The sequence below is a fragment of the Atractosteus spatula genome, chromosome 20 (genome assembly GCF_055471065.1).
Source record: "Atractosteus spatula isolate fAtrSpa1 chromosome 20, fAtrSpa1.hap1, whole genome shotgun sequence".
Classification (NCBI taxonomy): Eukaryota; Metazoa; Chordata; class Actinopteri; order Semionotiformes; family Lepisosteidae; genus Atractosteus; species Atractosteus spatula.
Window position 1 is genome coordinate 12,156,428 of NC_142725.1, and position 22,989 is coordinate 12,179,416.

General features: G+C 44.7%; 2 protein-coding genes across 5 annotated transcripts in view; one reads left to right on the plus strand and one right to left on the minus strand.

Annotated features, from left to right (window-relative positions):
- odad1 (outer dynein arm docking complex subunit 1) lies at window positions 1-10,667 on the plus strand. Its single transcript, XM_088938071.1, has 15 exons — window positions 1-143; window positions 2,162-2,246; window positions 2,663-2,762; window positions 3,416-3,605; window positions 4,123-4,248; window positions 4,566-4,679; window positions 5,299-5,366; window positions 5,659-5,846; window positions 6,081-6,212; window positions 6,401-6,483; window positions 7,267-7,435; window positions 7,696-7,859; window positions 8,423-8,526; window positions 8,786-8,876; window positions 9,047-10,667. Exons 2-15 carry the CDS (start codon window positions 2,180-2,182, stop codon window positions 9,149-9,151), a joined length of 1,701 nt encoding a protein of 566 aa, XP_088794197.1. The 5' UTR covers window positions 1-143; window positions 2,162-2,179; the 3' UTR covers window positions 9,152-10,667.
- The window catches only part of LOC148817531 (uncharacterized), a 24,404-nt gene continuing 11,534 nt past the window's right edge, over window positions 10,120-22,989 (minus strand). For all 4 annotated transcript variants that reach the window (XM_088938074.1, XM_088938072.1, XM_088938075.1 and 1 more), the window contains 8 exons: window positions 22,730-22,786; window positions 22,349-22,479; window positions 21,836-21,890; window positions 21,479-21,571; window positions 20,000-20,134; window positions 19,448-19,549; window positions 12,149-12,313; window positions 10,120-11,796 (listed from right to left, as the gene is read on the minus strand). In XM_088938074.1, the coding sequence (XP_088794200.1) occupies window positions 11,671-11,796; window positions 12,149-12,313; window positions 19,448-19,549; window positions 20,000-20,134; window positions 21,479-21,571; window positions 21,836-21,890; window positions 22,349-22,479; window positions 22,730-22,786 (864 nt within the window). In that variant the 3' untranslated portion in view covers window positions 10,120-11,670. The remainder of the gene's footprint in view (window positions 11,797-12,148; window positions 12,314-19,447; window positions 19,550-19,999; window positions 20,135-21,478; window positions 21,572-21,835; window positions 21,891-22,348; window positions 22,480-22,729; window positions 22,787-22,989) is intronic.

Consider the following 22,989-nt stretch of genomic DNA (forward strand, 5'->3'; position numbering starts at 1 on the left):
GGTTGCTAACAACTTGGAAGTGCAGGCAAGAGGAACAGGACGACAACACCGCTGTAAATTATATAGTGGTCCCGATAAAAATCATAATAAAAAAGCAACGGCACTCCACGGGAAGCAATATAACTTTCATTTACCACAGACAGGTAATAAATACATTACTGGTTTTCTTTCCGTTGTTGATTGCCTTAAATTGCACGGGAACACCGACGGCCTCACTCAATCTATAAATGCAGGCTTTTTGTAATGCTGCAAATTATTTATGCTGTCGTAAATTGACAAATGAGCAGTTCGGCTTCAGATATTATATATGGAGATTGATATTCACTGCACTGCAATGAGAATTTTAAAGTTAAACTTCCGCATGAAAAATACAGTGCGTGACTCGTCATAGTATCATCTTGCATCTTAATATACAGTTTGGAAATTAATTGCAATTATAATGAACAAGCCTATATTTCTAAGTAAATGTTATCTTGTAGTGATATATACAGGCGACTTGTGTTGTGTATTAGCATTGCATTTGTCATCTCTGAAGTATTGTTTTGTTCCTTATCTGTATTGTGAACATTAAACTGATTTCAGATACTGGTTTGTTTAGAGTAGTCAGTTCTTAATAATAGACCGTGAAAGCCAGCGATAAAACTGATTGCTTTTAAACAAACAAGGCTGTATTGATACATCAATCAAAAAGATCCTAATTGAGCACCGATAGGAATACTTAAAAACAAACGTGGTATACTTTGCAATATATGTTCAGCTCAGCAAAGAACCTTATCATCAGCCCACATTATTGGCTAACTTCTGCAGGTTTAATAGTTCTGGTGCTGAACTTGAAGTACAAATCGATTATGAAATGGTATGATAAATTCAGCTATTTTATACTGAAGTTCTTAGCATGACTGAAATTTTCGGGTGTTAAAGATGACACGCACCATGCATGTAGCAAACCTCTGTCCATACTGTATGTACTACTACAATACCAAGAGAAACCAAGAGGTTTGCCAAGAGACGGTGACTTGAAGAACATGTTATTGTTGTTATGAGGTGTTTTTCTAAGAATGAAATCAGACAATAAAAAAGTAATCACAAGAGACCGAGAACATAAAAAACGTTTCGTAATAAACAAGGTTCCTCTTTCTACCCTTTGGTTACAAAAATTTGAACTCACTGCACCCTGGCTAAAGTTTGGCGCACATTGCTCTCTATCGTTTGACTCCGGTACTACAGCTGATATTTTATTTATGTGACTTAACAGTACGTGCTTCAAAGTTCAAAGATCACTATAGAGCAACTAGAAAATAAGAATATATCGTAAGTTATGTATATACAGCAGCCAGCAGCCATGTCACCCTGCAACTCACAACTGGCAGCCCACTGAAGCTCAGCAAGTGTGAGCCTGGTCAGTACCTGGATAGGAGACCTCCTGGGAAACACTAAAGTTGCTGCTGGAAGAAGTGTTAGTGGGGCCAGTAGGGGGCGCTCACCCTGCGGTCTGTGCGGGTCCAAATGCCCAGTATAGTGACAGGTACACTATACTGTAAAAAAGCGCCGTCCTTCGGATGAGATGTAAAACCGAGGTCTTGACTGAGGTCTCTGGTCATTAAAAATCCCAGGGCGTTTCTCGAAAAGAGTAGGGGTGTAACCCCAGCATCCTGGCCAAATTTCCCATTGGCCCTTACCAATCATGGCCTCCTAATAATCCCCCTCTATGAATTAGCTTTATTCCTCTGTTCTCCTCCCCACTGATAGCTGATGTGTGGTGAGCGATCTGGCGCACTATGGCTGCTGTCGCATCATCCAGGTGGGGCTGCACACTGGTGGTGGTGGAGGGGATCCCCATTACCTGTAAAGTGCTTTGAGTGGAGTTTCCAGAAAAGCACTATATAAGTGTAAGGAATTATTATTATTATTATTATATACATGGTCATGTAATTCACTTTGATTGTGAGACATTACATGAAAATTTTGTATACAGTGGCTGATTTCCTTAAGAAAACAGGGATGTGTCAGGAGAAAGTATTATGTAGTAAACTGATATCACATTGTGAACTGCGATGTGATCTTTCTTTGATCTTTTCTCTGCTCCTCCGTCCTTTTCAAACGGTGCTCTCTTCATCCCTCCACCTTCCCTCTGCTACTGCCTGTCTGTCTCCCTCTACAGGAAGAAGAGGAGAAGACCATGCCTCGGGGACGATCAGCTGCCAGTATACACTCAGACAGCAGTGAGATGGACATCGATGGGATTGGTATGAGTTGTGCCTGTAGTGCTTCTTGGTTTGACAAAATTGCTTATAGTTTAAGGGCCTACATGACTGCAATATACACCATGACATTAAACTGTACATGGCACACAACATTTTCCATTTTGTACTAAAATACAATGGTTGCATGGTGGGAAACACTCTTGCCTCACAGCTCTGGGTCCTAAAATTAAAACCAAATATTTTAGTTAGACCAGCGCCCTAAAAATGCACTATATTTGGAAAGGCTGAATGTGAGCCTCTTTCATGTTATGGTATTGGGTTTCTTGGAAAAGCAACTTTAAAGCAAAACCATCCCGCAAAACATTTCTTCTGCTTTCTGTGGTAGAAGTGCCTGAAACATGAACCGTAACATGCTGTGGGCGAGCAGGTGAGTCAGTGTGCTTGTGGATGTGTTGCAGCAGAGACAGAGCTGGCCAAACTGCAGAGACAGTTCCGCATCATGGAGGGAGACCGGCAGGCTTACGGCATCGAATCCCAGGACTTAATCCGAAGGCAGCTGTAAGTGCCTCAGGGCTTGTCCCCTTCACACACTCCCACTGCACAACCTTACGCTCAGCCCCATGTTCTAAGTGTTTTATTACCAGGTCATTTTGCACTTTAGTTTTTTGGAAAGACCTCCATAAAACAATCAGTATTCAAGTTCAGAAGTTAATCATGCAGACCACTCTGTTCAATACTTATATCAATAAGACTGAAATCTTTACGGCCGATTAAATCTCTGTTTTCACTGCAGTAACAAAAAAGTAGGCTTTATGGTATGGTGTTCTTGATTTTTCTTTTCCTACTTGTTTCACATCCTGCACACCCTGTCTTTAGACCTTGTGCTTTGCAGTCCTATTTATTTATTATTTCTGTGCTAACCAACTGTGGGTAAGCTACTCAACATAGAATAAAACGGTTTGTAACAGAAAAGTAATTTAGTGTTGCACAGATGAATATGCACTGTCCTCAAAAGGCTCCAGAACAGTGTCTAATGCTGCTTTCTTTCCCTGATAAACTTCCTTGCACTATTCCTATGCATTCCACACTCTTAGCAGCTTTGAATATAAATTGAAAAAAAAAAACAGGTATAAATCATACATGTTCAACTAACACAAAAAATAACGTACAGTCATATCATGACAATATGGTGTGCTGCTCTGGGCACTCAGGGCAGAAATGGAGAAGCTGCAGCAGGAGCACGAGGAGCTGCAGAGAAGCCTGCAAGTGTCCGAGAGCCGTGTGAACCGCCAGCGAGACGAGGAGATCACACAGGGCCTGCGCAAGACGCTGGGGAAGCACGACGAGCTGGAGGAGCAGCTGGCCAGAGAGAAACACACACTCGCACAGCTGGATCAAGAGGTACCCCGCAATAATGGCACTGCACAGACGTGTCACTCAGGACACCACTGAACAGCAGACTGTGGGTCCTGAGTGCTTTCACCCCAGGAGATCTATACTCTAGATCTCTTGAAATCATCAGTTACACAAGGGCTGGGAAAAGGGTAAAACACACCCATTGAAGTAAATAAGAATTAGCACAATAAGTCATTGAAGAGGTGGGGTGGAATGAAGTCAGAAGGCATTACAGACTTGAGGACTGGAGCTATAAACCCTTACCATACAACACATGGAAGGAATCAAAGATCAGCAGGCCTCACAGAGTTCAGGACTGCACATTAAAGGCATATTACAACACCAACAGTACAGTCCTATGGTACTGGTACGTGTTATTTGCAGACTGAAAGAGAACAGTACTGCACTGGTGAATGGCAGTCAATAGTACAACACTGATGCATCACGATATCAGACAAGAGCAGCAGAGTAGATTTTGGGCAAACTCACCATCGTACTTGTCTCGCGTTTCCATCGGTGACAGATCCTCCAGCTGGAGCGCAAGCTGGGAAGTCAGAGAAGAGGAGGGCCCAGTGCGACCCAGCCCCAGAGACCTCAGCCCCTGCACACCCAGAAAGCCTGCCGCACCCTGGAAAACAAACTGGACCGGGTGAGCCATCTCCAGCACTCGGGGCAGCTGGTTTCTTTAAGCAGTGGTATATATGCTAAGTAGCCATTCCTCTCACAATTCAGGGTCTCAAGACAATGCCAAATCGTGCCCTGAAAGAACCAGTAGAATTCTGACAGGTCTGCCTGATGTTGCGACAGTACTTCTTGATTTTTTCAGATACCAACATGGATTCCCCTGCACTGCTGAGTGAAGGTTACATTGAATTTGCTGCAGTCTGGGTCAAAGTTTCATTTTCCTTTAAATAACAGTTTGAACAGCTAGAAGCTATGAAACAGGCTGCATGACTATTCCTGCAGGCTCTTACCCGGTTTAACGAGCAGCTGACCAAGAACGGCCATTTGCGAGAGGAGCTGGACACACTGCGTGTGGAGAAAGCCAGATTCCAGCAGCTGTACCGCAGACTGGACAAGGTACAGCGATACCCTGGATACTCTCTACTTAAGCTGGAACATTTGGGAAAAACAACAACAAGGATTAGAACGTCAAATGACTTTCCTTTAGATCATATATCCCTTTTTGAAGAATACCCAGTGCCCACCCCACATTTTATTTGAACTAAAAACAGGCTAAGCATAGTAACTTTGAATAAAAAAAAGTGCGAGAGGGTGATTTTCAGGGCTTTCAACTTTTGCATTTTTTCTATTTCTTATTTCCTCAAGTTTTTCCATCATAGATTTAAACTCGTTGTCAGCCCTAATGGAATATGGTTTTAAGGACTGAGTCAGTAGAAAATATTTCGATTGAAACTGACAATTCTCCTGCTATGAAATGAATTCATTTTATTTTTTTTAAATATTGATCATCTACTGCTTTGATTTGAAGGTGGCAGAATTAAACAGTTAATTGTACAATCCCATTTACAAATTCCAGCACTAGACAGTTAAAAGGCTATTTTGTGAGTTGTAATCTTTTATGCAAAGTGTTGTATGTGAAGGTTGCACGTATACAAAAAGGAAATGCTGAGACGCAAGGGATGAGTTAGGTGCCGGGTTAGCGCAGGTCTCACTGCTGCTGTGCTGTCTCTTTCAGGAGCTCAATGAGATCCGCAAGGAGATCGGGGCTATGATTGACACCTCCACTGCAGCTTACGATGCCAGGTAAAAAATACCATTTATAATACTGATCTCGTACTGCACCCAAAGGGCAGAATACTGCTTTATATTCTAGAGTTGCTCTGCAATTAATTAATATGTGTCCTAGTATATACAGAATGAAAGCTAACTCTATGAATCCATTAATGTAGAAGAAATTCAGTGTTGACCACACACTGGATGTGCACAGTGTTGGATCAGGATGAATACTGTACGCTGAACCTCTGGCTATGTGCAGGTGAAGGTGCAAAGGGTGTCAGGCTGAGCAAAATGAACTGACAGTGAACCTGTTTGTCAGGGTGGAGGCCCAGTCCAAGATGGTCCTCTTGAAGGAGAAGGCAGTGAAAGATCTGGCCCAGTACACCGCCGAGATGAAGGAGCTGGAGAGAGTCATCGCACACGAGCGCCGGCTTAAGGAGTTCATGAACACCAAGAGCCACGAGAGGAACAGCCAAGAGGAGGGCCAGGACCCCAGCCGCAGGCAGGGTCAGACACACCTGCACATCCCGTCTTAGTCACTGAAAGGGGAGGGTGCTGCACACAGAGAAACACTGACAACAGCACACAGACACACAAACCCATGGCACAGCCAGCTCAGGCTTGTAAACAGGACACCAGACATGCCAGAATGGGAGAGGTGCTGTCCATGCACAGCAGCAGCATGCTGATGCTGGGATGGTACACAGAATGAACGAGGAGGGGGAATCTCTGTGTCCACAGCGGAAGAGAAAGAGCGCAGGAAGGCTGATTCAGGACAGGACACTGCAGAATCCCTGGAGGAAGCTTTCCACAAGATCTACAATGTAACCGGAGAGAAGGACCTGGAAGTACTGGTGAAGAGATTCATCGAGGGTGAGTGTATACACATCACGACTGGAGAGGGTTTTTGGACTTTCTCCGAGGCAAAATCCAGATAAACGGACAAATGCTGCTTCTCGCACTTGGTTGAAATTTGTCAAGTAAATAAAAGCTCATGCCAGTTTTCTAAGTAATGCTTTTTATGATTTTTAACCATCTGTGCCATCTGTCTGTACGTGTAGTTGAAGATCGGAACTTCGCTCTCTTCAATTACGTAAACGAACAGAACAATGAAGCAGAGATGCTGCAGGACCAAATCAAACAGGTGAGCTGCAGGAAAGCTCCTTCCCTTTACCAAGCCCACCCTGGACTAGGCAACAGAAAACAGAACAATTAAAACCTTTGCATAGTGTTTGGAGATTGTCAGCATCCTCAGTTTTTTTTCCTTCAAGCCCTCCTTCATAACTGGAGCTTGAATCAAATCTTTGAGAGCAAGATAGAGTCTAGGCTAATCTGTCCCAGGATTCATTGCAGTAACGTCCTCCTCCACCTGATTCAGTACCACTTATGCAGCATCTCTTGGGGGTCATGGGGGGTTGGGGGGTTCAGACTTCCTAGTCTTCCTGGCCAGACTGTCACTTCTCTTCAGACAGGAACAACATAGAGCTGAACTCAAAATCCAAAATCATTCTGGGACTTTTGCAATCTTCCTGTAATTATGTTTTTTTCACTAAATGTCAGTCTTATCCACTCTTCTGCTTATTGTTTCAAGTATGGATCTAGTATCTTGTGTGATGTTGAATCTTAATGCTTTGTATGCAGCATTAGTGCATGTAAGGCTCACTCTCAAATAAGCAGCCCATCCTTAAATTTCATTATTTTATCAATAATCTGTCACCTTCACATCATAACCAGCATGTCTGTTACTATTGATATTTACTTAAATAAATAATTTAGCCTGTACTCAGGTGTGTAAGGACAAGTTTAATATGATCAGTATGCACTAGACTCTGATTTTGCTGTAGTTTAACAATGCCATTCACATAAATGTGCAGTAGCGCACTGTGGCTGGGTTTGCCCTGTGTGTGAGGGATGTGCTGTCTCTCAGATCCAGCAGGAAATGGCGCAGTTCCGTTCCTTGGGTCTGCGTTTGGAGCAGGAGCACAAAGCACTTCTGCAGGACATTGAGCAGCAACAACACAATGCAGAAGGGCAAGCACAGGGCTATGAACTCCGAGCCACAGAAGTCAGCAAGATCCTGGACCAGCTCAAGACAGGTAGCAATGGCTGTTCAGTCACAGTGCTCTCTATAAAGGAACTGAGATAATTCAGAGTGGTTAAAAAGAAAATCACTTTAAACTCTACCGAGATCCAGGCATATGAGACGGGATACTATGAGATAGGGACCAACTGATATTACAATATTAGGAAGATGGGAATGGGTCAGGACTTGTATTGAATGGATGTTTCTTTCAGAATGATGTTTCAGTATGTAAAAGTGCCTTAAGCGTCTCACTGTACTTTTGCTGTGCTGTAGGAATTGGTGCTGTATTCAGTAAAATCGACTGTGATCGCTCAGTGATTGAGGACATGCTGGGATCCTCTGCTGGGATCAGAGACACCAACATCATGACATACCTGGGACTAGTGGAGCAGAAAGCCAATGAGTTGCTGACTGTCCAGTCATACCTCAGTTCTAAGGTAACCAGGCCCCAAGCACTCCATTGAAGGTTTCACCATCTGTGGCTATCATGATCCTGAATCTAGCAGGCTTTCCATATCTTCTTAAACTATAAACAGCTCTTCATCCCCTCATCTGCAAGAAGTGTTAAACTAAACTAAAGTTAAACTTTAATTGATATATCCCTTTCCCACAGCCTTATGCTGTTGATAATTTGAAAAGATTAGAAAGATTCCACACCCCAAGGTACAGATTGGGCAATCCTTGCTATAAGTTGTACATAGACAAAGTGGTGCAAAACGCAAACATACACACAAACACAGATCCGCTGACAGTGAAATTCCTCACTAATTACAAGTACCTGTTGACATCTCATGAGCAAACCCACACAGATAGATCAAACACACACACAGAATTGAATACAAACACAGGTCCAACACAAACGAGCAAAAATTACAGACTGACATACAACCAGACTTGTACACACATATTGCAGAGAGTGAAATATGCAGATCACCTTTACTCTTTGTCTGCAAACGTATATGCTGTATAAGCTGTTTCATTACTGCCTCCTCTACTACAGGACTACGAAAAAGATTATGACCCCAAAGAAGTTGCTCGTGTCCTGTTAGGTCAGAGCCCAGAACTTCCCATCCAGAACCTGTCCATCCAGCCACCCTCCACTGGGTATGTACCTATCCCCATCTAATCCATTCAGGCTCAGAAACACCGGACAGTGTCAGAATGAATGTGACTTGTGTGAATATATCCTGTCTGTTTTCATGAGGATCTTTCACCGCAGTATGTAATGTGTACAAGGCTCTGATCCCGTCTATAAAGAAAGTCTGAAGCTGTTGTTACTGTATATGTGGATATGTGCATACCTCAGCAATGTATGCAAAACTGCTCTTGATTGCATGTAATGCTATTTCTCTGTGCGAGTCAGGGAGGACTATGACACAGAAGAGTCACTACTCACAGATGAGGAGGAACGACCACTGACCCGGGCAGAGCTGCGCCAGAGAATAATGAAAGGGGTGAGTAAGATTACTCTCAACAGCACGCTGCCTATAGTTCAACACCAGCACACTCAGCACTGTCTCACCCAAGTTAGCCAGTGAGATGTGTTGTGATTTTTACCACATTAGCTCTGTGAGATGTACCCTGTTATACCGCGGTCAGTGAGCTGTGCTGTGTTTTGCCCCAGGTACTCCAGAAGGAGAAAGCCAGTCGCCCTGAAGGAGGAAAGGAGGTCAAAGCCTCCAAAATAAATGTGGCATCCACCACTAAGAGACGCTCTCAAGAGGCCTAAAGCTGAAGTGGGAAGCAGCATGTCTTTCAGCATCTCTTCACGCATTAGATCCACCCATGTTGTGATCTACTGTGCTACGATGCCTCATGACCAGCCCAGACTGTTACACCCCTTACACACAGGGAAACTCTTCTGTCTCCAGTGCTTGGATTCAAATGCCAATCCTGATTCTCAGAAAAACCTTAACCAACATGTACGAACAACCTGTCTCCCATCATGATCCCCACCAAGGCTCCCAAACATGCTTCCAAAAATACCGATACCTTTTCTTTGTCTCACAATTGTGATAGCAATGACAAACATTACAGCACAACCATCAAACCTGTAGGTCAGAACTGGTGGGTGTGAAATTGGTCTATTTTTAGCCCTAAACAGACCACGGCCTTTAAACAAGCATGGTCATTTTCAGAATTCAGAGGTCAGGCAGCTTGGCGCAGCTGTGAACTTCTGCCGGCAGTGTTAAAGGAGTAACTCGCATGGTGATTGGAACAGCCCCTTGTTTACCTGGGGAGGGAGTAATTCTTCATTCTCCCTGACCAATTTCACCACCACTAAATTAAATAAAATACACATTAAAAGACATTTAAGTAATATGTCGAGCAAATAAAAAATGAATTTGTTGTGACCGACACTTGCTTGCTGTCTAGATGTTACAGCTCTCTAGCAGTAGAGGGCAGCAGAGCTTCAGCTGTGCCTTCAGTCCGGATAGACCTGCAGCCTATCTGATCTCACGGACAGAATAAAGGCAAAGACATCCTGGACCAGATCATAAAATAGAGTCTAGCGCAGAAATATTTTTAAAATGCTTTATATTATTTAGAATTTGGGCTATGAAAAAGGAGCAATTAGTTATAAATCAATGTCAAGAAAACACAATGGTTGTGGTACTGTACCCTGCCAAAAGAACTCAATAACCTTTATCACCATGCCTGCAACCATCTGTACAGCCTCCATCATCACACATGAAATTTGTCATTTAATTTTTTTAATTAACAGCATTAAATTTGAAAGATTCCACATATTTTATATACAGTGCGTACAGTAAAAACAGAGGACTGGAATGTCACATAAAAGTTGAGCTATATGAGTATGTAATTACCGTACTTGTTGTAACATGTAGTCAGTGTCTAATCAGGTTCAAGTATTCTGTATTCTGCCTTAAGACTGTTACACTTCTGTTATCTATGTAAAAACATGTGACAGATATTAAAAATTAAAATGCAAACATTGCCCGTTTTGTTTTTAAAATTCAAATTTCATAGAAATCTTGGTCCTATGAAGTGAAACTTACTGAAATAATATTATACTTGAGGAGAAACAACAAAATTTAAAGAGCTCAACTGATTTTTTAAAAAGTTCATTAAAATAGTTCTGTGATTGTACAATAAATGACATCATTGATCCCATTCAACCATGCAATAGTTTGATTTTTTTTAAATCCCTTAAAAACACCCATGCTAAATATATAGAACATATGGATGTTTTTTTTTCTCTGTGAAAATAAAACATTTCTGGATTGTATTGAAGTTGTAACAAAAGTGTGGCTTGAACTTCAAAATATTGTGACATGAAGTTATTTCTAAACATTCCTGACACCTCCTTTCCTCCAGCCTCTAGCAGTGATGAAAACAATATGCTATCATCCCTCTACTCTTGTTCAAGGAAGTTACCTGAGGATCAATAGTAGTGTGTTCCATAAGCTAATGCCAGTTTCCATAAAGTAATATCTTTTTCTCTTAGTGTTCAAAACCCAATGGGAGAAAAAGTCATCACTGTTAGTGAATTAAAAAATAGAGTGCAGCTAAACACAGGCTGGGATGAATGCAGAATGCTTGTCAGCAGACTTAGTTAAGTATGTATACAGTATGTGGATGCAAATGTCTCAGTCTTCCTAGAAATATTAGAATGGGAATATGCATTATATTAAACACTGGAATCCTTTTTATTATTGAAGTATGAATTTAAATTACTACTAATTAGGGATATGAGTACATTAATTAAAGCCTACATGTTTTAATATTATATATTTTTGTGAGTATACCTCTATAATTACATGCAAGCAATTAATCCTGTCAGTATTTTTTAAATGTTAAATGAATAGTTTAGATGGTGGGAGGACAGCGGGAGTTTAAATAACTGAATAATAAGAAGTGTTTTTACTTCCTCTCTGGCCTACAGCTGTAGGAGGATATAGGCCAGTTCATGTGCTACAGTTATTTTCTGTTTGTTTGCTTGTAAATAGTTATGTTTCCATTATAATCAGCTTTATGAGGTCCAGAGGAGGAACCCCCGTGTTTGTAATTGCTCACTTTTGAATATAAAAGATGGATTTACAACTCCAGTTGTCTTGAAGGACTGTCTTCTAGCAGGCAGATGGGCATGAGGCATCATACCTCTACAGACAGCTGCCTAGGGTATCCCTACAACCCTTGCACTGGGGCACACCGGTGCCGGTGTCAGCTCTTCCTCTGCGGCTCACAGTACTTTGGATGCCTTTGGGACAGTCCAGGGCTGTTCTCCTAGTCCTGGTCCAATCCACAGAAGACGATGCGGCCCTCCCTGCGTGCACGCTCTGCCTCAAACACCAGTCTGTGACTGGCCAGGGTCTCCTCTGGGCCAGTCAGGATCAGGGAAGGGTCCCCACTCTGCACACAAACACAGACAGGACACACTGCGGACTACAGAGCTAGTGCTACTGCATAGGCGCTTGACTGCATTTACATTGTACTGACTACATTTCACCACACCAGCATTAAGCTTTACTTTATAACTCTCTTTGGCATTGTCTCTGTGCTGGACAGTGGGATTTCCCTGCTGTATTGCTTTGCTGTTGTAAAGGCGCTATATTATTTAGTTCTACGACCGCAATGCAGGCCCCAAGCACTCTGCACTCCGATGTGCCGTTCAATGAATGACCATGGCTCATTATGGCAGTGAGCGTGCCACAGCTGGGAGTGCTTCTCTCTCAGCGGCACTGCGATTGTGTCTGGTACTCACAGCCACAGCAGAGATGAAGCTGTCTATGAGGTGGTAGTCAGCTCCCCCATGACCCCACAAGCCAAGGTCCTCCAGTGCTCCGATGTCGACTTTGTGCTCAGTGGTTCGCTGACTCAGGAAATCAAAGACTCGGACCAGAGAGCTGTCTTCACAATGGAGCTCCCCCTGCAGGAACACAGGGGCACCTCAATTTATTCCTCACCCCTGAGCTTCTCCGGAAAGACAAAAAAAATACATAGTATCTATATCTGTCAGAAAGTTTTGACCCGAAATGTTACCTCAGAGCAAATAATTATTATTCCAGGTTCTGATGAATAGAGCTTACAGTAGCTTAGACAGTTATTTAATTGACTGTTATACATTAACCTGCAGTTAATATATTGTGTTTTGTTTCCATCTAACAGACTGGGTTTTGCCTCCAGAATAATCTGATCTCATCGTTGCCTGTGATCACATTGGCTGCCTTTAGCAGGCCTCAAGCCAACCAGATGTCAGCTGTAAAAATCTCAAAAGGTCCTAGTGCCATTTTTGCTTTGCAAAATTGTGCCTCTGGTTAAAAACAACATCAACCGAAAAATGTTGAATTCCACATTCAGTCATCTCCATTAAAACAGAAAGCGAGCCAGGCGGCAGTTTACACAGCCTGGCACGGCTGGGGGACAGCTCTGTAAGCAGCTATTGTTTGGTGGCGGCTGTGCGAGTCTATATTTACATGTTCATACACACAAAGCTATTTTAACCTTCCTATTCAAACACCAGATTTAGATCATGCAGGAACAATACATCTGAATTAAAAAGAAACTGTAGACAGGGAAACAGCGTTGAAACAAAGGATAACTAAAAAAAGAGTTCAACTAAACTTCGGACGCTCAGACTCGTGGCCAGCACAACCGCAGAATTGCCTGGCTTTTTTTGTCTCACAGACACAGCTTAGCTTGTGCTCAGTTCTCAGAGGTTAATCCAACTAAGCAATTGAGCCTGCGTTTGCCTGGAACACAGACAAAACGGATGAATCAACAGAGGGGCAAAAATAACTCAGGACCAGGTGGAACCATTCAGAATCTACTTAAAAGCAGTGGTTTCTCTCAATACTACTGTGTTACTTGACTTGTGTTATACCATGCAAGCTGAGTTGTAGGTATATTGTATTGGAAAACTGAACCTCATAAGTTGTTTAGGAATCAGAAATATTTCCTCACAAGACTTTCTTATATGTTTTACGGGTTTCACAGCTGTACTAAAGCGATGCACCAGATTTTAATGCTGCACACTGGTGGTGGTTGAGGGGAGTCCCCATTACCTGTAAAGCACTTTGAGTGGAGTGTCCAGAAAAAGCGCTATATAAGTGTAAGCAATTATTATTATTATTATTATTATTATTATTATTTAAGTTCAGCTACGCGCAAAATGTTTGATTTCAAATGTATTGCCGTTAAGAGAAGGCAGATTTAAATTTGATCTTCTAAGGTTAAGCACGGGAGTGAAAACTGGAAATCAACAGCCAAGAATGCAAATATCCACACACAGACACATAGAGATGCAGTCGTGCAGACAGAAACATGGCCATACATGCAAACAGCCCATCTAGCCTCCATTTAATTGTTTCCTCTGGTCTGTGGTCTAACGCTACAGTGCCAGAGACAGAGGAGATTCAGCACAGGGAAGTGAAACTGTAGCAGTCCATGTCTGTCATTTATGGCTTTAATTTATTTGCACAAGTTAATCTTTTCTGAAGCGAGCTTTGCTGAGTGATCCCATGCCCAGACTGTGAAACAGAAGGGGGAGGGGGAGACAGAGGGAGGGAGAAGGAGGAGGCAGGTTGCCTTTGAAATTCGACCCTTATTTCACCCCCACCACCACCACCACCTCCTCCATCTCTCAACCCACTCTCACAGTGCACACGGCACTCTCTGTTGCCATAGAAGCACTCCCTTTAATCAGACCGGAATCTCATTTCCTACTGTTGGCATGACAACGGCTCTCGGTCAACCGCTGAGACTAGCCGCACCAATCACCTTTGAGCAGACAGGAGAGAGCCAGTCCCCTTCGCTTAAACCCACCCAGAGACAACCTTCCTCTGATCTCTTTCTCCTATTAATCTCTCCTCTCCACCCCCTACTCACTCTCTCTTTCTCTGCAAGCCCCCCCTCTTTCTGATTCAAGTCCCATCTCTGAGCCTGCCTCGTCTCTCAGGGCTCTCCCTCTGCCTCCCACAGCTCCTGCCAGGCCTGAACTCCGCCTCGGGACCCCAGCATGCGGTCTGCCCCTCTTCCCGCTCTATCACCCCCTTCTCCCCCTGGCTTTTCGTCGCTGGGTTCGTGTCACGAGAGAACAGCCGCGGCAGTCACAACATGACGCACACGATGACGCGCATCAGGGAGGCCCTGTCCAGTCCCAGAGAGGACAGGAACAAAGAGTGTCGGTGCCGGGAACGTCGAGTAGCTCCACCACTAAAGGGGACAGGTAGAACAGTAACGTGGCTCGACTACAGTGTCGGTCGAGCTCCGCGCTCCTGGGTTCGAGCCTCCTCCGGGTTACTAGCCGACTGTGACTGGCGTTCCCCAAGCAGCAGTGTGTCATTGGCCGAGTGCCGGTGAGGGTGGAGTGGGATCAGCAGGCCAGGACTCTGAGTGACACAGTGATTCCTGTGGCCTCCTGGATGTTTGCACGCATGTGTTGCTGTCGGTGAGGGACGCGCCTCTCCTCCTGTCACCATTGAGCCTCCGGTGTAGGGCTGTGTTACCTGTGATGTGTTAGAAGCTTGGCAATAGGAGGAGCCTACCTGCACTTTCTCAATCTCCCAAGTGTGTGGAGGCAGGGACCTCGGTTTAACTTTCAACCGAAGGACGGTGTCTTTTTTACAATGTAGTGTCCCCATCACTATACTGGGACCACAGGGTGAGCGCCCCCTACTGGTCCCACTAACAACTTCTCCAGCAGCAACCTTAGCTTTCCCAGGAGTCTCCCATCCAGATACTGGCCAGGCTCACACCTGCTGAGCTTCTGTGAGTAGTCAGCTGTGAGTTTCAGAGTGAAATGGTGCTGCACACAGCCAGCAGTTGTCACTTGCGCACGTGCACTGCTTTGCCTTTGCAAAATATCTTATATCCACCACTGGTGCCCTTGTACCTAATCCGAATACATAAGACATGCAGTGTATACAGTATAAAGAAAAGACATTTACATCATTAAGTTAGGTTTCACCAGCATGATTTGCAAACAATTATCTGAACTTTCTCACTCTCACTCCTTAACCCTGCACATACTCTGCATGCACATACACAGACACACAAAACTCTCACTCAAACACAGACATGCACACACCTTCACTCACAAGCAGAGATACCTCATGCATGCTGCTCACACACACAAACGCTCCACACACATTGTCTCTTATCTAACCCCACCACTCTGACCCATATCCTGTTCGTTTGTTTGCTCTCTCTCTCTCTCCCTCCATCTCTCAATCTTCCCTCCCTCCGGTCAGCATCCTGTGCTGGTAATGACTTGCCTCTTTCCAACCAATCTCTCGCTCCCTCTCTTACCACTGTGGGGCTCAATTACAGTCGCTGTCTTTCTCTCTCCTGTCTCCTTGGTCTCTCTCTCTCCTTCCCTCTCCCTACTCTCTCTCTTCTGATCTTGCTACCTCATTCTCTCCTCTCAAATTCAAATAGGCTTTATTGCCAGATCTATCCCTATATAACATGACTTTTAGCAGGCAACAACACACAATATATGAAACGAAGTATAAATGTCCCTTTGGGAGTAGCTGGAACTCTCCAAAATATTTTTTCTCATTTGTAACCTTTCCCCTTTCTCTCAGTCTCTCTGGCTCTCCCACTCTTTTCCTCTCTCTCTGTGTGTTACTCCTCCTTTGCGCCTTTATCACTCAGATATTCAGGAAAGCTCCAGGAGGCCAACAGCCAGAGAAAGTTATTAGGAGAACAGGGTTCATTCTGTATGTCTGCCTCCTGCGACGCTACGACCTGTTTTCAGGAATTCGTTCTGAAGTAACAGTTTGAGTTTCGTAAGACCAACTTAGCTCAACAAAAATCTCTACAAAAAAGCTTCAATGGTGCCAATCTTACCTTCTTTTTCATTTCTGTTTGAAACTTCTTTTAACATTATTTACTTCAAAAACAGATGAGTAAGTTTTAGTTCACTGCTACTGATTGACAAATTCTGCAGTGTTCAAAGACTGACCTTTGTAAGATCTATCAAAGCAGAAAGCAAGCCCAGACAAGACAGAAACAACTACCGACAGGATTCTGAAGCCACTGTTACAAATCACAAGACAATATGCATTTTGAAAGAAGTCAATGTATCAGCTTTGGCAATATGGCTGTGTAGCTTGTTCCACACTCTCACAACTCTTTGGGCAAAGATATACCTCTGGTTCTGTTTTAAATGCACTTGAATGGGCTGCTGATTTATTTTCCAAAGCTTTGGTACAATTTTAATACAATGTATATATGTGTGTATGCTGTACACATTATGTTTTTTTGAAAGAATAAAAAATTCTAGGATCAGAAAGGAAATGCAAGTTCAGAGCTGTGTTTCTTTCACTCAGCTTGTCCTGGGAAGCACACTAACATTCGACTGTATGATTTGCAGCACATTGCCGGCAATAACAAAATACAAACGAATATGCCTCCAGTTTTTTTAATATATATATTTTAGATCCAATGTAATAAAACACCTATCTGTTCATTTAGAAATGTTTTCATTAGATTGCTGTTCTAAACCTGTCCACAACCGAAAGATCCGATCCCTTTGCAGTTTGTTTAAAGTCTCTGACAGCAAACTGTGTAGCTGCAATTAAGCAGGACTTCAGTAAAGTTAATTATATTAATAAAATACAAGCATTTTTCACCATAACTCCCCATGCTAATACATCAGAGCGGAACAGAGTACAAAGATCTGCCCCTCTCCCAGTTTGACTAAATATGGTGTTGAAAAGCTTAGGTCACTGTTTAATATCAGAAAAAGGATCTAATTCGCAAACAGTTATCACATTATACTGAGAAATTCATTTTTCATTGCCTAACCACAAGACCTGAGGTTGTGTTAAAAGAAACTGCTGGGAAAATCGCTCACTTCCAGTGAAAATGGGCAGCTCCTCGTGTCTCTGCCTGCGCTAGGCTGTCCACCTGGAGATGAGTTTCACCCCAGGAGCAGCACTGCGACCTAGAGCCCGCCACAGTCCTGCTGGCCTGCCAGCGCTGTGCCTGTGGAAACTGGGTTCCTCTGTGATCCACACTCCTCATTAATTCAGGAATGCCAGCTTTTTGCAGTTTTTTGCTAAAAATTAACCTTTTAATGTGAGTGGTGACTGACAATATTCACACTACCGTACAACCGAGTCCAAAAGAGTTTCTTTTTAAATTTTAAGTTGGTAGCAGAAAATCTTAATTGAGAAAACTCATTAAGAATACCCAAAGCCCTTTTTTGGTCTCATTGGGAGTTTTAACTACCCAGTGACTGAAATCTGTACAAAAGTGAAAAAGGCTAGCAAGTGAAAAGTGTTTCTGTTTGGATCCTTATGTTCAAAGTAGTGGTCAAAAGCACTGTGACAGGTTTGTTTCTTTTCTTTAACACATTTCTCCCGTGTTTTAATTTCATTTCTTCTCCCTCTCTCTTACTTCGGTTTAATGGCCCAGTGTGTTTATTTAGGCACCAAGCCTGGTGCTTTCCTGTTCTGCTTTGCCTGTCTCTCCTGCTCTGAACTCCAGCCTCCACCCAGCACCTCCACCCCCTCGGCCCTTTCTCCAGGCTTGTTACTAGGCAACCCTGCTCCTACAAAGGCCAGGCCTCATCCAGCCAATGAGCCGGCGGTGTTTACTTTCAAACAGGTATCAGTCAAGAGGGGAGGAGGGCTGTTCTACGGATACCTGTGAAACCCACACATTCCAGGCAGGCTGTTGTGTTCCTGCCTATAACCATCTCCTTATTTTTGCCACAGGAACACAGCAAAAGATCTCTGCTGCACTTCTTTCTGGCTACACATGGGGGACTGGTAGATTTAGTTTTTGTTTTGCAAAAATCTGAGATTCACATAATGCTAATGAAAATAAGTTCATAAAATTAATACATCTTTTGAATTGGGGAAATACTGAAAAGGATAGAATATGAAGAGGGTAGACTGGAGAGCTGCAAGGGAACTCCACACTGAAAAATAAAACTAAGAATAAGCAGTCTTCAGGTGTGTAGAGTGACGATTATAACATATTTCTGTGACACCCCTCTCTCCTCCACATTTCTGCAGAGACTACATAGCCAAAAACATGTTTTCTTCACTTTTCAGTATAGAATTAACCTCTACTCTTTCCATAAAATATAAGTGTTTCCATTTTAAAAAAAATATTATATTAAAGAGTTGCCATTCCTAAAAGCAAACAGCAGATGTGTAAGGCCACATAAATAACCAGTCCTGTGGACCTTAGTTAACTAACCCACGTTGTCTTCTTACCTGCTGCTGTTTGTGTTAATTGTATCTTACTTAAATTAAACAGATTTTGGCAAATACATTCACAAATTGTTTTTATAACAACAATTTCTGAGAAACTCTTTTGAAGAATCTAACGCAATAAGCTTAACTGACTGAACGAGGTAAAGTGCAGTTCTAGAATGTCGCCACTGGAGGGCAGCGTTCACTGCTCAGCAGCTTTAGCTAATGAAATCTGCCTCGGCTGGTTTTATTAGTCCACCACAGTCCATAAACATATTCCGGTCAGAGAAGCACAAGGACAAGTTTGTCGCCTTATTACAGTTTTCCACAGGATGTACTTCTTTACACAGGGAGCTGTGCGTAAGTGAGGAAACCACCTAGCCACACTGCGGAACAAATTCACCGCAATCTTGCTGGATCTTGATCTTGTACAGATGAGCCCCGTTAACCCAGCTAGCAATATGGGACACCCCTAAACCGTCCCGTTCTGTGATCTAATGAAGGGCTTTGGACGCACGGGCACTGAAAAACTCCCCGCTTCCATGCTGCTGGTCCGACGCCAGGTGAGGGAATGGACCGGCAGACCGCTGTCGGGCTAGGGCAGCCCTACGGAGCCGCCGGGTGGGCGCCACGTCTCTCCGGCAGTCGGCGCTCACTCATCCGCAGCGTGTCAAAGGACAGTCGGCAGAACCGGAATATGTGGGTATTTAATAAAAACAGCGCTTTCAAATGTAAAAAATACGCATCGATGCAGTGAAATAAGGTAGCAGGACAAGATCCTTTCATCTACCGCTCATGGTGATGGCCGGGGCACGAGAGCACCCTCTCAGTGGTCAGAGAGGGAGTCTTACCTTGCTCCCGTAGATGGTAGTCCTGCGTTGGCCTAATTTCTCTGTAAAAGCCACCATGGAGAAAGCAGCGGTGAGGCCTCCTTCGAACTCCATGTTGACAACCTGAGAGGCAGTCACAGGGAAGGGTCAGCCCCACACACCGGCGCCGCAAGAGACGAGAACTGAAACTCCCTACTCGCAAACTACTACAACAGGCACTCGGCTGGCTCTAAAACTCAACTCTTCTGTTTACACCGACGCGTGTGATTCAGGGAAGGTGGGGGGAGATCTTCTCGATGGCTAAAACACAATCAGCTCAGTGCGGCGCCGGCAAGATGGCGACGGTTTACAGAAAGCTCTCTCGTTGTGTGACTGTTTGCACTTTGTTTTGTTTTTTACACTTGTTTTACAATCGGGAGACTTTCTGTAAGTCAGAATTCCATTGTACCAGTACCGGTTACATATGGCAACAAAGTTCAAGTTCAAGCTCAAGTTCAAGTCACAAACTGCATCCGTTGGTCCCTGACCTGTAAAGACACGATTTGATGGGCTCAGGCTGGGAGCGCCTCTCACCTGATTGGTGCAGACATCGTTGTCGCATTGGTAGACACAGCGGCCGTACGGACCGGTCCGCAGGGCCTCGGTCACTGACTCGATGTCGGGGATGGTGCTCTGGCACACCACCGATACGGGCCAGCCCACCGCACCCTGGGAGAGAGAGCATAACAAAACGAATGAGACGAGCAAAGGGGACTTCTATTGTCAAGTTTGTCTCACGAAGACCTCAACAGCCAGGCACACTGTTATCATTCCTGATGACACCTCTTCTGCAGCCACCGAGCTGGGAGAACTGTGGTGGAAACAGGTTGTCTGTGTTGTCACCCTGTTGGAAACAGCTCCCTGGAGAGGGGTATGCAGATCCCCGTACTTGCCAGTATGATGGCAGACTCTATTCCAGCTTCTTAGTGCTGGGTTCCCCAATCTAGGCCCTTGTAACCCCCATTCTCTGTGGGGTTTTGTTGCAACTGGGCGCTTGTTTATTTATTTGAACCCCAAATTTAAGTAATCCCTTACGAATGAGGCATTTTATAATTGCTTTCACTACCGCAACTGGAAGAGATTTTCAAGTTGCCTTTATCTTGACAACTGCAACGTCTCAGGAGCATAACATCCATTCAAGAGGTCTGACCAATTCCACGCGACTAGAGTCCATCGGGAATGAAAGAAGCAGACTCAGGACAGGGAAGGCCCATTAGCTGAATCCTGCTCAGTGAGTAGTCCGCTGACAAACCCAGGAGAGGTTCTTTTTCTGCGGCCAGGGCTGCTGACAATTCTGTAATCTGATCCGAGTTCATCCGTGTGCATCTGTCCGACCTCTTCTGAAGATTTAAAATTGTTTAAACAAAAATGTGCGCGGCTTCGGAATCCCTTCTTGGAAGTCCAGTTTCAAGTTAAATTTCACGGAAATCGGAAGAAGGGAGAGCTTGAGGGCAAAGAAGCTTAATGAATAGCTGGTTACAGGCAGGAGACAGCATGTGGAGTTCAGACAACCTCCATGTGTTTGAGGCGAATTCACTGAGAGACCACCCTGCTGTCACTACCCTGTTCGTGCTGCGGCATAACAATGTGAAGGAACATGCCTCTTCCTTCACATTTGTTTAAAACATGTTTTCACGTGTTGCAACACTCTTCTGCGAACTTGCTCGCGGGCAGCAGTCACTGCCCTAAACTGCACTGCCTTGAGTCTTTCAAAATCGGAGCCCCTTGCTACGCTGCCAAATTCCCATTACAACACAGACTTCTTCAGCAGGGAGAGAAACTTCACGGGGAGAGACATGCAGCCCTGCGACTGTTCCTGAAGCACAGAGCCAGCAGTGCTGCTGTCACTGGCAGACAGCCATACCTGCGATCAGAATAAAGCGCTAGGAGAAAAATGGGCAGCATGACAGTTCCAACCCCGAGCACAGGCCGAGCTCTAAGATCCAGACTAATTCCGACCTGTCTGCGCCAGTGCAGCTGGGCGAGATACAAGTGTGTCAATGTCCGACTGACCTGTTTGACTCTGTCCAAGTAGATCTTGAGTGCTGAATACGGACAGGAGACCTCTACAGGACAGTCCAAGCAGCGCTCTGTTGCTCCAGGCGGCTGAGGACACAAAGGCACCATAAACACAGACCGTGGGGTAACTGATCTCACCCATAGACATGGCACAGGCTGAGCCCTGCTGTCTCAGACGCAATGTGCCTTTGAAAGCCTGAAAGTTACAAGCCAAGCAAAAACAAGACCCCCCAAGGGAAAGATTACACCACCGAGGTCTACTAACACCGTATAACAGCCCTGCGCCATCCCCACCTTCCGTTTCCAGGTCCCTAATGAGTTATGTCTGAGACGCACATGCACAGGACGCACCTGGTTGTCCTTGGTAAAGTGGCTCAGGGATCCAAATGATGACACTTTCATGCACCTGGCAGAAGGAAAACACAGGTTCAGCTCGAGCACACGTTTGCGTGCACTATCTGCCTGCCTACCAGGCCTCAGCTCCGCCTCATGGGTGACGGGGCCAGTAGGCTTTCGGTGTACTTGGTACCAGTACCCTCCCACCCGCTCTCCCCAGAGAAGGAGATTGGTAGCACTTACATGTGCACGCATGAGGTCACTAAGAGGGCTATAGAGACCGGTAATGTGAAACGGCAGATCAGAATGTCCCAGTGAAGCAGTATACTCTCCTCTTAGGTTTAGCCACCATCCCACATCTATCAGCCCAAACCCAGAAGAGACCACTCTAGGTTCCTTGAGCCCACTGCTCCTTTCATTCCATATTTGACCCTGCTTCTGGAGATCGCTTCAAGCAGGCAATCAGACCGCAGTGGGGAAGCACGATCGCACACCGGAGTCCAGCAGCGGCGCGACCGGCGGTCTCACCTGCTGCCTCCGGCCCAGTAGTGGATGAGGTCGAGGTCATGGCAGGATTTGGCCAACAGGGAGAAGGAGCTCTCCGCCTCATTCCGCCAGTTCCCCCGGACAAACGAGTGGGCAAAGTGATAGAACCCCACCTGGAGAGGAGAGGCAGAGACATACATGTCATATGTGCGCTTTTGATCAAGGGGGCTGGCTGCGCCTGCAGGTATTCATTTGGGCTCAGCTCCCAGTGACCTAAATCAGTCCCGTTTTTGTCTTAACTAGCTCAGTTAAGAACTATCCCAAGCCCTTCAGGTGCAGATGCATTAAAGAGGCCTGGAATATTACAGGTGTGGAATACTCCTACAGGAGTGTGTTACAATGAGGCAGTCTCGCGCCACTCACCGGCTCCAGGTGCTGGATGTGGATGATGTCACCAATCACCTTGCTTTCTATGAGCTCCTGCAAAGACACAGAGGCACTGTTAGGCATTCCCCCCTCTGCCAATCATTCTGCAGCTTTGTACTGGGATAAGCCAACGAGGAACCTCATTGGGCGGAGCAGTGGCTCTGTGGCTAAGGATCTGTGCCTGTGGCTGGGAGGTTGCCGGTTCGTATCCCGCGGCCAGCAGAGGAATCCTACTCCGTATGTATGTATTGTATTGT

Bases quoted from the DNA above. Each gene is read 5' to 3' on its own strand.
- odad1 (XM_088938071.1), top strand. From the start codon at position 2,180: ATGCCTCGGGGACGATCAGCTGCCAGTATACACTCAGACAGCAGTGAG. The intron at 2,763-3,415 runs GTAAGTGCCTCA...CTGGGCACTCAG, and splicing joins GACTTAATCCGAAGGCAGCT to GGCAGAAATGGAGAAGCTGC. The intron at 6,484-7,266 runs GTGAGCTGCAGG...GCTGTCTCTCAG, and splicing joins TGCAGGACCAAATCAAACAG to ATCCAGCAGGAAATGGCGCA.